Source organism: Stegastes partitus, unplaced genomic scaffold (assembly GCF_000690725.1).
Source record: "Stegastes partitus isolate 25-593 unplaced genomic scaffold, Stegastes_partitus-1.0.2 Scaffold1658, whole genome shotgun sequence".
Lineage (NCBI taxonomy): Eukaryota > Metazoa > Chordata > Actinopteri > Pomacentridae > Stegastes > Stegastes partitus.
In genome coordinates this window covers 132,764-145,930 of record NW_007579389.1, presented here as the reverse complement: position 1 = coordinate 145,930, position 13,167 = coordinate 132,764, and the positions used below count along the sequence as shown (strand labels likewise).

The following is a 13,167-nucleotide window of genomic DNA, read 5'->3' as shown; positions in this document are numbered from 1 at the left end:
AAAACTGCAGACACATAAAAAGAGCTTAAGCTGAGAAAAGGTAAAGAGATGCTTGTCTGAAATATGCAGTTGTAATCCTCGTCCTCGAGTGCATCTGTTCTGTATTCACTGCAGGCCGCGGGTCCGCTAAGCCGCCGAATATTAACTAAGGCGGCGGAAACTGGATTTAAGATCAAATTTAAAATCACAATCGATTAACTGAGCTGAGATAATCAAAAAGTTAACTCTTATATAAATAAAAGATAAAAGTGAAAAACAGAATACAAATAGACACACTTTCTGTATTCAGCAGGCCACTTCACATTAGGATTATTTATTTTTGTACACGGAAGGGAAACAGATTTGCTCCTCTTGATGCTAAGCTAACCCTCTTTGGCCTGTAGCTTTATATTTATTGTATAGACATGAGTAGTATTGATCTTCTTATCCAACCCCTTAGAGGAAAAGCAAATATATGGCGTCATTATCATAGTGCAGGTCTGTCCATATCTGTAGTTTAAAGGTGTGTGGGCCGACTCAAACTCTACCTTCTTCTTGGATTTGAAGACATTACATCTGAAGGAATTACTGGAGCCATCCCTTGCGATGTAGCTGAAGATCTTTAAGTCCTGGGAGTCATGAGAGACGTAGAAAATCCTGGAAAACATGACAGCATATTTAAATACTCAGATCCATCAGGTTCACCACTATCCTCCAAATGACTAATTACATAAATAAATCATGAAGAAAGAACCAGCCTGATTTAGAGGCAAGTAAAAGGCGGATGTTTACATAGATACATGCCACTACACTGCTTGTGTTTTCTACTGTACAGGCATGCTGTCCCGTCTGCTTCTGTCCTTGCCAGAAACCCTCCGCTACCAACTCTCTGCGGTAAACTGGCAAAGCAAAGGGTCAAGGCTTCATCTCCATCTGTAGCTCCGCTGCTGTAAAATGTTCCCCGCTGGGAATCGGGCAAACAAATTAGAACCATTCACTGCTGACACACACGCTCACATACGCGGAAGACGCGAGCGAGGATAATTGCATTTAACACACGCATTCCCTTGATGAAGCGTGGGTTTGCCGAGCGAGATCCTCCCACAGATTTATCCATAATTTACAAACAGACACACAAATCTCCCAGAGCTGGTGCCTCAGCAGCGTCTGACAGGTACTGCAATTTTGACACTTTACACTTAAATTGCTGCTAGACGCTTTGCATTTCACGTGTCCATTCATGACAAGCATCGGCATGCAACCGCACAAGATGCTCGGAGGCCTTAATGAATGCATTTCCTTTTGCTCGCAAATGGCAGATATTTTGTCAAACGGAAACATAATTGCGCACTTGGTCTGCAAACTGCAAATTACAAATGCAATCTGAGAGAAAACTGCGCACTTTAAACATATGCTCTGCCATTTACATGCACAAGCTATGGATTATTCATTATGAATGTAACTGCATTTGGCATATATGGCGCATCGGAGCACATTAGCCGTGTATAGTAAAGCACATGTGGGGGACCTGAGCACGCCTCGGCTTCATCCGTGGAGGCTGAGCTGGAGGATGTACATGATTTCCACTGAGAGGCATATGTTAGGTATTATCTGCAGTATGCTCACAGTAATTACTTTGGTTAAAGCTAACGTGCACATGAAGACTGCGAAGGACGCGCCGGGCTGAATATCACACAGTTTCATCCCCCGAGACAAGGTGCAAGGATATGAGATTTAATATATGTTTTAAGATATGAATTTGAGAGAGTTGGAGCGATGCAACGGACCTGTATATCGGATCGTGCATGATCAGCATTTTGCTCTCGTCCCACGTCCACTCTTTTCTCTGTGTGTGAAACAAACGGACATCGTTAAGCACACATGAAGAACTTACATCTTTATTATTACTTGTATACTAGTAGCGGATATTTTCAGAAGGCAGTAGAAAATTTCACATTTCATTAGCGACTTACTTTCTGTTTCTTCCTCAGCATCACCTTGACCCCGTCCACTGACACCACGATGCTGACCTTCTTCTTCTTGATGTTCTTGGCCTTGAATTCATACTAAAGCAAACAAAAAGAAGGACATCATATTAGTAACACATATTAACAGCATCATATTTTTCTGTGACACGACAGACGACTTAAAGAAGCGACATGCTGCATGATAGTAAATTAAGCTTTCATATTGTTGTTGGTGGTTTCATTGAGACTATTAGGGTGCAGGTGATCACACATAACTACAGAATAAGCACAATAAATGAATCATTGTCTTGCAAGAGTTTAGAGACCACCCAAAGGAAAGGAAAATATGATCCGTTTTGTGTCCACCCTGCTTCCCCTCGACATAACTGAGCTTAATTTAACATCAATATGAGATTTTGACCATCTTCTCATCCCCCTTAACACAGATCCTCCGTCTTATCTCAACTCAAACCCAGTTTAAGATCTTAAAATGCTCTTTTTTTTCTCCGCTCTCACTCCACTGATCTTTAATTGTGTGAAATAATCAGCTCTTGAGCCAACAGTAAGATCCGAAATAGAACTTGATTGGTTTGTAAATGAGCCTGAAGAATATCTGAAATTTATCTCATCCATCAAAGTCTAGCCTCAACGCTGTGTATTTCATCTGTTCTCAGTGTTCATATTCCTCAATGATTTGTCCCAAATCTCACAAAAAAAATGCAGGAATCTCGATCTGTATGTGTGTCTGGTCTTTGCATGTCTCAACAATTGGAAATTTAATCCACTTCAGACTTGGCGGGTGTATTTCTGGTGACCTGAGGAAGTGCAGCAGAGAGCGAAAATGTTTGGTTGAACGGTGGCTATTTTTGAGGGTTTTTTTTTTATCAGATTTTAAAATTGGCAGTGACATCTACCATTGATGATCCTGACATGCCTGTGACAACAGACACAGCACTAATTTTGTCAGTATTTTATGAAAGTTGATGTTTGCGTATTTGTCAAAGTTTGATGGAGGAAATGTTGAGGAAACACTGCCAGTATGTGAAGCACAAACTGTTTATTTTCCCTTTGAGTGCACATCTGATGCTTTTCTTGCATTTGTCCTTTTCTCAAATTGTCCAGGATAATTTGCCTTTGAATGATTTATTCTTCTGCTCCTTATTTGTCCAAATAAGAAGATGATTAATTTCTGATGAGAAAAAGAAAAGACTGCTGTGAGCAGCAGAATTTTCCTCTGCTCATGTACTTCACTAAAGAAAAAACTTTCTGTTTGACATCAACAACTAATCTACAGAATTATTCTCAATTGGTACATAATTTGACTTAGAAAATGTGGAAAATGTTCATTTAAATTCTTGTTTTAATCATTTTTTTAAACAAATATATTCACCTCAAGACAAAGAATAACAATAACACTGAAAAGGCTGCAATCAGCAGAACTGTGAAACTTTTTATTGAAAATGTGCCATTAAACAATAAATTAATTATCCAAGTCGTTCCAGAATCATTTTCTGTTAATTGACAAATCTGAGCGGCTGACTACCTGTTTCACCTCTTTGTACGCTCCTAATGCACAATTACACTGCCCACACGTACTCTTACATACCACTTTAGTCTCTTCAGCGTAGAGGTAGATGTCCTGCTTTGGCACGGTGACAGAAATAAGGGCGCAATCTGTCAGCATTAAAACATGATCTGCAGTGCACTTTAATATATTAGCATCTTTAATAGCTTGGCAGCTCACAATAAGAGTTCTGATGAAGTTGGCTGAATGTTTTTAGCCAGCTAAAAAAAAAGCTCTGTGGAGTTCATGAAGAGCGGAGAAAAGTTCACCTTGACTAATGTTCACCAATCAGCCACGATGTTAAAACCATCTGCCTAATATTGTGCCTGATCCACTGGGGCATGGACACACGGGACATTTGCAGTGATCCTTTAAGTGGTGGAGTGGGGCCTCCATAGATCGTGCTTGTTCCGGCACATCCTGTGTATGCTTGACCGGATTTGGATCTGGGAAGTTTGGTGGCCCTGGGCTCTTTGTCGTGTTCCTCAAGCTATTACTGACAAGTTTTTGAAGTGTTATGGGGTGCATTGTCCTGCTAAGGAACCCCGCCATTGTATGCTGCGGAGGGGTGCGCTAATATGCCAGGACCAGAGGTTTCCCCGCAGATCATTGTATAAAGTCGTATATTCTAAATACAGTGACAGAAAAGTAAAATGCGATCACGCACAGCTGAGCCACATCTCTGGTTCTCAGGACACAAACCGGCCCGCTAAATTAAACAACACCATGGAACTAAAAGGCCCAGGATATGGGTTTGTCTCCGTTCTGTTCACTGAGTGGTACACAACAGCTGCGACTGCACTGAGTGACTAACTCGTTTCCACCTCGTCAGCTGGCCGAGCGCTCTGCCGAGGAAACTTAGCAAGTCTGGGCTGTCAGCTCAAATCAGTGTTGCCTTTAAACATGAGGCAGAGTTCAACTGTTTTTAGCTAGCAGCTATCGAGGCCTACAGTGGGACGAGCAGGCCATCGTCATCTATCAGGCCACACAATTCCAAGTGGTGGATTTTTGGGCCATTAAGCTGGTTTCATACCGAGGCCTTGACAAGGTCAAACACGCCTGCAATGTGGGATGCAAGCTAGCTGCAGTGAAATATAGCTTGTTTGGAAATTTAACAGTGTAATACACATTTAAAACAATAGTTTAACATTTTGGAAAGAAGATAATTTGTGTTTTTGACAAGAATATCGATGTATTACTCATGTCTGTCTGTAAAATATGACGCAATGGCTGGTAAGTAATTAGCTTAGCTTAGCTTAGCTTAGCTTAGCGATAAAAACTGAAAATGGGAGTAAATAGCTAACCTGTAACGCTCTCGGATTCATTTTTTTTTTTTTTTAAATCTTGTTCGCTTAATCTGGACATTAACTAAAAGTGTAAAAAACAAAGTTGTGCTTTTGTGGCTTGAGATAGATTGCTTTAGATGCATGCTAGTTGCAAGCTAGCTGCTAGTCTTTGCGTTAAGTTAACGATCAGCTAGCTACAGGCATTAGTAGTATCAATCTTCTCATTTTACTCCCTACAAGAAAGCAAATACATGCACTCCCCACAGTCTCCTAATATTCTATTAATATAATTTACAGAAACAATCCAAAAAATGGAGTTGTGCTCATTTAAAAAAATTTTTTTTGGTCACTTAGGCACGATAAAAATAACTTATAAATGCAACATTTATATATCATCACCATTTAGGTTGATGGGCCTGATTTTTACTGTGCAAACACTATCACAGCGTGAGGGTGCACAGACTGTGGGGGCGTTTCCAAGTGCGCCTGCTATTTTGGCTCATGTAGGTGCAGCAGCATGAAGTGCATGTGGGTGAACTGAAGTGGAATATAAATTCAAGAGTAATTAATTAACTCGCTCGTAGTCAATTAAGTGGCTCACTCTGAAACAGCTTTGCTATTAACAGTTCAACAAATGGAAAGACTCCTCTCCAGCAAATTATACTGTTGTCTCGATGGTGCAGAACACCAGAACCTGAACACACAACACTTTACATATGAAGCCACAAGAACATTGTGGGGGTTTGTATCTAATCTGTATGATAAACATATATAATTTAAAACAAATAGGGCTGATGAAGTGGTTTCTATGCATCAATCTGAGCGATTTCATCTGTCATACATCGTCACTTCATGATGTAAAATGCAGTACAACAATCACACTACTTTTGCTAAAAAGGAATTTGGAAAGGAGGCAATGTGTCTAATGTCTCTCCTATCACCTTTGCATCTTTCGCTTGGCACAAAAATACCTCACGGATATGCAAAGCAAAATCTGCGGTCAGGACATTTGAAACTGCTGCTTATAGTGGTTGTTGCATCACCATGAAAACAGAACCCGATGCGGCAAACTTGTTAACAAACTGTGGCTTATTTACACATCCAACAACTGCATAGCATCATTATCCTTCATATAAAGTTGTGTTTGTGTTCACCTGATGAGTGTGAGTTTATTATTCATGCTGCTTTTAGCTCCATTTTTGGTCTCCACCAACTGTTTTGGTCTCTATTTGGCTGTTTAGGGACTAACTTAACATGACTGACTTTGATATCGATGCTCCACTCCTAGAAACAGAAAACGCCTCATGTAAATAAAAGTACTTGCTTTTCACTGAGGTAAATCTGACCTTTGAACACCTTATTTCCCTTTTTTCAAAATCACCTGAGCATGAGCTGAGCCTGTAGTGTACAGTGGCTTTTGTAGACTATTGTTTTTGAGCATTGTCACACTGATATTATTACGATTATCACTGTGATTATTCTTATCATTATATAATCTGTCTATATAATCTAGATTATTGCAAACATTAATTACGGCATCCTCAGTTGTAATTGGTACCTTAAACGAAATAAAAATATCCCAGGCCCAAGTGCAGGCTCATGTATGTAATTTTTTTCTTTCTGATTTCAAGCAAACTCGTCTTATGTTGACCATTTAGATTTGGACTTCTTAAAAATGCTGCACACAAACTAAGCGGCACTTCCCACTGACGCTGGCAGAGCTTCCCAGAACACAATGAGTGTCCAGACGTTTACCAGCACAGTCTGCCAAAAAATTTGAATATATAGCAAAAGTGAATGGTCTTCAGCCAAATAAATAAAGAGGAGGGAGGAGTGCAAAACAAATGCCAGCACAGAGACAATGAAGGGTAAGAAGACTTAAAAAAAAGTAGGATAGAGAGGATGGTAGCAGAGGTGAGGAGGTAAGAAGAGACAGAAGGAGGTGAAGAAGCAGCTGTCATTATGTAAGGACCTCCTGGAAACTGTGACCTTTTAATCCGGCTAAACAATACCGCCACAGAACAATTAGCTGAGCATTATAAAGTCAAGCCCTACCAGATGTGATTATGAGATAATTTGGGTTCTGTTTGTCTTGCATAGACATGTCCGCACTGTTTTCTGAATTTCTGCGCAGACTGGGGGTAAATAATTGTCATGACATTAAGTCATGACAATTATTTAGTAATTTTTGCCACCCATTTCCATGTTGTGCTTTTCTTTCATGACAAGTTTTCTGCTCGTGATATGCCCTGCTCTCCCTGCCCTGGATCCGTGGTGATTAAAGTTTCAGTCTCTAATTATACAGAACTGAGTCCTGAGAGAGCTGATTAAATAGAGAATAGGTTTAGAGAGGGAGAAGAGGAAACACACCGTGGAGACAGAGAGACGTTAGCCAGGGTTTAAGGAGCAAGAACGGGAAAATCATCGCGCTGCGAAGTGAAGCGGTGTGGCGGTGAGATGAAAGGAAAGTGTCCAAATGTAAAAAAAAAAAAAAAAAAATGCGAAGTGAAGCGGTGTGGCGGTGAGATGAAAGGAAAGTGTCCAAATGTGAAACAAAGCAGAAGAAAAAAACAGGTGTTGAAATAAATTTGTCTCTGTTGCAGTATGCTGATGAACTCTATGCAAAACCCACTCACACTGAGAATCTGCTCTTTTCTTTCTATTGAGATGAGATCATTCAAAGAAAGGTGACAGAGCAGTGCATTGATTTTTGAGGATCAACCTGCCAGAAAACAGGCAAAAGTTTAGTGGCGACATCATTATAATAACGAGAGTGAATGCAAAGATAGAAGACCAGAGCCATGCACGAGAGGTAACGGGTGTAATGTTAATCATGCAGCATTTGTTAAATCGCACCAAACACACACACACAGTGTAACTCAGGCCGAAGCTGCTGTTTAGTTCGAAACCAGAACTCCACAAACTGAAATTTTAATCTGATGTTGGCACCTAATGAAAAATGAAGGGATCACCAGCTTATTACAATACACCCTGAAGGAAGAATGAATGCATGCGTTCAGTTTCATGGAAATGAGTCAAACCCACAAATGTGAACCTCTGAGTTCGTCTGAGAGGAGAGTCAGAGGGATCCATCTTCAGAGAAGCACAAATGTACAAAACTTTGCGTCAGATCTGTCGCTTCAAAACGAATCGAATATGTCTGCAAATAAATGAACATAATTGACTGTGATATTGATATGTAAAATACACTCTGCTCATAGAAACTCCAAAGTAGCTACAATTACTTGATTTCCACTTGGGTGAAACTGATATTAGAATTTCTTATTTCAATCCTTTCAAGGTCATTTTTGATCACACATTGATCTGATTTGCTGCAGTAACTGAGTGGAGACTGGAGGCTTCTCTGTACACAGCCGCCTCACTAGTGAACATCTATTGGTGAGATGTTCAGAAAGTTTGGTGCATCGGGTACAAGTTGATTTATTTTTTGCCTCTAGAAGATGCACTTCATTTACGGGATTACTTCAACTCGTATTTTGAAGCAAAGAGTTATACATCAGCAGGAATTTGGCACAACATGGAAGTGAAGACAGTGCTGTGTTATCAAAAAAAATACTTTGTCCCTAAAATCAATGAATAATCATGAAAAATAATCCTGATCTCAACACTGATGCAAACAATTGCTTTTATGCCATAATCGTGCAGCCCCATACCAAATGGAAAAAGTGAAAAATTGAATCTGTTGGCAGCGCTGGAGTAAAAGCCTGGCTTGTGGCTGATGATTAGTCTGTGCTATCTGCACCAATTCAGCAGTGATAAGAAGGAGTTGCATCAAGCAGCCCTTTATTTTTCTCTTCTGAAGCAGCAGACAAAGTACACAACAGTTGGATGACTGTTATCCCAAAATGTACGCCTATTTTCACACTTCATGGCGGTGCTGGTAACCTTCTCACACTCACCCAACAGAGAAAGAGTTGCTTGCATCCCACAACAAAAGCCCACGAGACCTTCATGACACCAGGGCTACCCACAAGGCCACCTACTTAAGTAACTGTGATGTATTTGTCACAAAGCATTTGGCGATTAAAACACTTCCAGAGGAGCACCTTAAACTTGATGATTAATTTAAGGACGTGTGGGTGCACCTCCCTCCGTATGCTCCACTCCCATCAGCTAATACTGAAAGTAGAGTCTTATTCTGTGGGAAACACTGGTAACGACAGGAGGCTAACTACCTTTACTTACACGGCGGTGTCAGAACCCTCACACAGCTCCTTTATAATTCACTATTCATGCCAGCATTCTGGTGAAGCAAAGCGGGAATTTGCAACTTCATCCAAAGTATGAAATTTTTATACTTTCTTTGCTTAAGTGCAAAGTGTTTTGAAATATTCAGACTTTTAATGCACTTGCATTGTTATAGGTTTTTTTCTGGTGTCAACAACGGAACAAACAATTAAAAGCCCAAGACACAAGTTCCCCAAGGCCCCAGGATGTCAGGTTAGAAGACTCTCAGCAAGGCGTAATAATATTCCAAGGAGGAGCTCGGCTTTATTTAGCCCGCTGCTACAGCTTCGGAAACTTCTGAAGTACGTTTGAGAAATTTCGAACGACAGACTTTAGGAATAATGTATGACTTCTGATGAAAAATGTATGGTTAATATATGGATTGAACAGCCATGCAAAGGAGATGGTCTTTAGGTTCCAGGGTGATCTCTCTCCGTCTTTAAACTCTTCCTATAATGCTGACGGTGGTTGTTGCAGGAATCTACGAGCTTAAAGCAAACCGACTGAGAGCATTTATTTCAAATCTCTCTCAGTCTGGATGTGTGCATTTAAGCCGTCAGACTCATCAGTCTTCCCAGACAGCGTAACAAATTTCAGTCAGCGTTGCTCTCTGCAATCTATTATGAAAGTGTCAGACAGAACAGTGACGGCTGTTGCTATGTGCACAAAATGAGGAAAGGGAAACTGGCTCTCGGCAGAATGCTTGAGTCCAGTGTTGTATATTCTGAGTCAGCTGCTTTAAAACAGACACAAACATAATAAAAGATCAAACCAGGGGAGCTGGTTTTTATTAGTAATATCTGAGCAGGAGAACAGAAATTGGTGCTGGCTTGAATAACGAAGTACGTGCAACCTAACTTTGGCCTGGGCGATGAAGTGATAGCCATATAAACAGGCGATCCATCAATAACAGTAAGGAAACAGCTCAACAGAATGTGTGATTGTTTCATTGAAATGCAAGAGATGCAGACACAGTGAACAAACAACGACAAACGTGTTCACCAGTTATCACACTGCATCTCTTTTGGTAAAAATGTACCGTAATTTCTGGACTATAAGCCACTACTGTTTTCACACGCTTTGAACATCGCGGCTGAAACGATGCGGCTAATTTTTACGATTTTTACAAATTTGCCTCGAGACGAAAGTGACATTGAGAGCGACAACAAAAGAGAGACTGAGGAAGTGTGTGATGAAGTAATTCTGAGGCTGTTCAATTCCAACACCGAGGAAGACGACTTTAGTGGATTTAGTGTGCAGGAGGAAGACGAAGATAGCGATCAATAACGTTTCCTGGTAGGCTACTGTATTTTTTTTTTTTTTTTAGCGAGCCGGAAAGAAGCATTTACGGTACGGATTTGTGTATGTTACCGGTTCGTATTTAATTAAAAGTTAAAAAATCTTTCTGTGTAAATATCTCATGTTACAATGTGGATACTTGGGGCTCATCGACAAGTGCAGCCTATATATGTACAATTGTTTTCTTTTTAAAATTAGTGGGTGCGGCATATATTTAGGTGCGCTCAATAGTCTGGAAATTATGGTATAGAAAAACCAAGATGAAAAAATAACAAGGTAGGAAGGTACATAAATTTTTTATTTTGTTTTTTATCTTTAATCAGAGCACGGCTAGGTGCTACTTCATTCTAAGTTAAGCCTTGAAAGAAACTGCATTTCTAAAATGTCATTGTATTTAAAGCTGCAATAGGCTAAAATCTGGAACGAAACAAAAGCATTGCATTTAAGAATGTACATCCCGCTTCATGCAGTTCTTCTCCCACTTGTGCCTCACCACCAGATGACTAAAGACTTTAAATGCACAGTGATAGTCAAGCTGAAAGTCAACTTTCATTTGTGGTGTCACCCACGTTTCAAACCTTGCTTTCTTAACTTAAAGTCCTCTATCTACCCACTGCATCATCACATCCTGCTTTCAGTGTGGACTTTGTTTTCATTTGTCTCATCTCGCCTGCTCTGGATTAAAAAAAGATCTTCAACTGTCTAAATTTTTCTAAAGCCTGAAAATGGAGGCAAAAGGAAAAGCAGAAGTCTAACTTACCCTCAGACTACTTGAATTACAGGATGATAGAAGGTTACATAGGAAAGTTAGCATAATGCTTCCAAAGAAATGACTGCCTACTACAGCTTTAAATTGCAAAGAGACATTTTGTTCGCATTGGAAGGGCTTAACTACAAAAACACTTACAAATAAACTGAATTATGCTAGATCTCAGTACGATAGTAAATCTTTCTTTTTTGCCGGTGCTCTGCAAACACATAGAAAGACCAAAAAAGTATATTTCATGATCCCAGCACTGTGATCAAGCTCTAACTGACATCCTCTTTGTCGACAGACTGCAGGTCAAGGAGCAGGACTCTCAGTCATTATGTGGAAGTAATTATACTGCAGATACTGTAAATAAACCTCCTAAATGGTACCTGCCAAAAATCTATTAATGAAAGGCCACTGCGTCCTTCAGTCAATGTCACTTGGTTCATGCTCAAAAGTCTTGCATCAGAGAGATTTAAAAGGAAACGTGTGGAAGGACACTTTTTTTTTTCCCCGACTGCTGGTAATGGATATTTTTAGAACAGATAAATGAGCAGGACTTGGGTTTTGCAAACCAAATGATGGAATAAGAAATTAAGGGCAACCCCCAATCCCCTCCAACAATCCTGAAAAGCAGAGGAATGCGGGTTGCATTGTGGGTCATTGATGCTCCCTGTTGTACCATTGAATCCATACAGCAGTCCACAATAGCCACTATAGATCGCAACCTAGCAACCCTTTCATTATAATTCCCAGGATTTGGGGAGTTCCAAGGAATTTCGCTGCTTTTTTTCCCCTCCGATTCCTTATACAAAGAGGTGACTGTTGGGAGCAGAACAGAGCCGAGAAACACAACAGCTGCCCAACAGCCCGGCCTTCAGAGCGAAAATAGATTCCTTGGAAATGAAAGTACTCGGAAACAATTTAAATTAGAGTTTAGCAAATTTATTTCATGCTGCTCAAACTGCGAGCGCATTTTTTGAGAAGGAAATCACTCAAGCAGCTGCATCTTATAACGTTCCATTAGCTTAACAATAAAAAAGAAAGAGAAAAGAAAGAAAGAAAAAAGGAGCTTTAATCACTTTTGCTCTACAGCATCATTTTCCTGTGAGATATTTTCCAACGGGCCTCTCAGCCTCGTGGCCAGACAGGGAGGACGGAGTGACTCCGGTGACGGCAGAGATGCCCAAACCTTCAGAGTAAACTGGCACGCCTCATCATTAGTCAGCAGGAGTGTGTATCAGAGAGCATGGACGATGACCTTGGCCTATATCAGCACACAGGGTAGTTTGTTTTAGGACCACTGCCACTAAAGACTATTGTTCGATTAATCTCTTGACTATTTTGCTAATTAGTGTATTACCCTTAATGATTGATTTTTTTCCCCCAAAAAAGCAAAATGACCATTTCATTCATTTATTTTGACTGACTGTATTTCCTGTTATAATGCAGCACAGTACAAAATGTAAGCAAAGGTTATATATATATTTAAGTGTACAAACTGTGGAGTTAAATCGCCAACTCCACCATGATAACAATAAACAGAAAAGAGGTGTCATTATTTAAGAGCAACTCCGGGTTGAAATCCAAAAAATGTTAAAAAGAAATTGTACCAATTAACAAAATGAAGAAGTTTCGTCTTTATGTTGGACAAAGGACAACATAAACATAGCGGCTGTTTTAAAAGCACAGAGGGACCAAAGCAACTCCTTTTCTCCTTTACGGGAAGTTGTTCTCCGACTTTTGTAGTCGTTTAGGATTTTCTGAAAATATCACAGGACAGCCGACTTCTTTCCCTCCTGTGTCGGTCAGTTTGTCAGACAACGCAATGGTTGAAAGGATTTTAGCGCTGCAGAGCAACAGCTTGGACGTGACTGCTGGTTAACATGTAGTCTTAATGAGTGCATTTTAATCACTATGTTATACTCAAAAACAAAAAAAAGGAACTAGGAAAAGCTTTATTGGGAATTTGGCTGTATTAAAATATAACATATATGAGCACAGAGAGCAGGAGAGAAGCAAACAGATGCAGTAAAGTAGCTCTGTGCTGAATAACCCACTGTGCTGACTGGT

General features: G+C 40.1%; 1 protein-coding gene across 1 annotated transcript in view; it reads right to left on the bottom strand.

Annotated features, from left to right (window-relative positions):
• Positions 1–527: 527 nt before the first annotated feature.
• LOC103371855 (carboxyl-terminal PDZ ligand of neuronal nitric oxide synthase protein-like) overlaps positions 528–13,167 on the bottom strand; it is a gene marked incomplete at its 3' end in the record, with an annotated part of 35,974 nt that continues 23,334 nt past the window's right edge. The window contains exons 3-5 of the mRNA XM_008301319.1: positions 1,953–2,045; positions 1,767–1,825; positions 528–636 (exon numbers count right to left, since the gene is read on the bottom strand). Coding sequence (XP_008299541.1) covers positions 528–636; positions 1,767–1,825; positions 1,953–2,045 — 261 coding nt within the window. The remainder of the gene's footprint in view (positions 637–1,766; positions 1,826–1,952; positions 2,046–13,167) is intronic.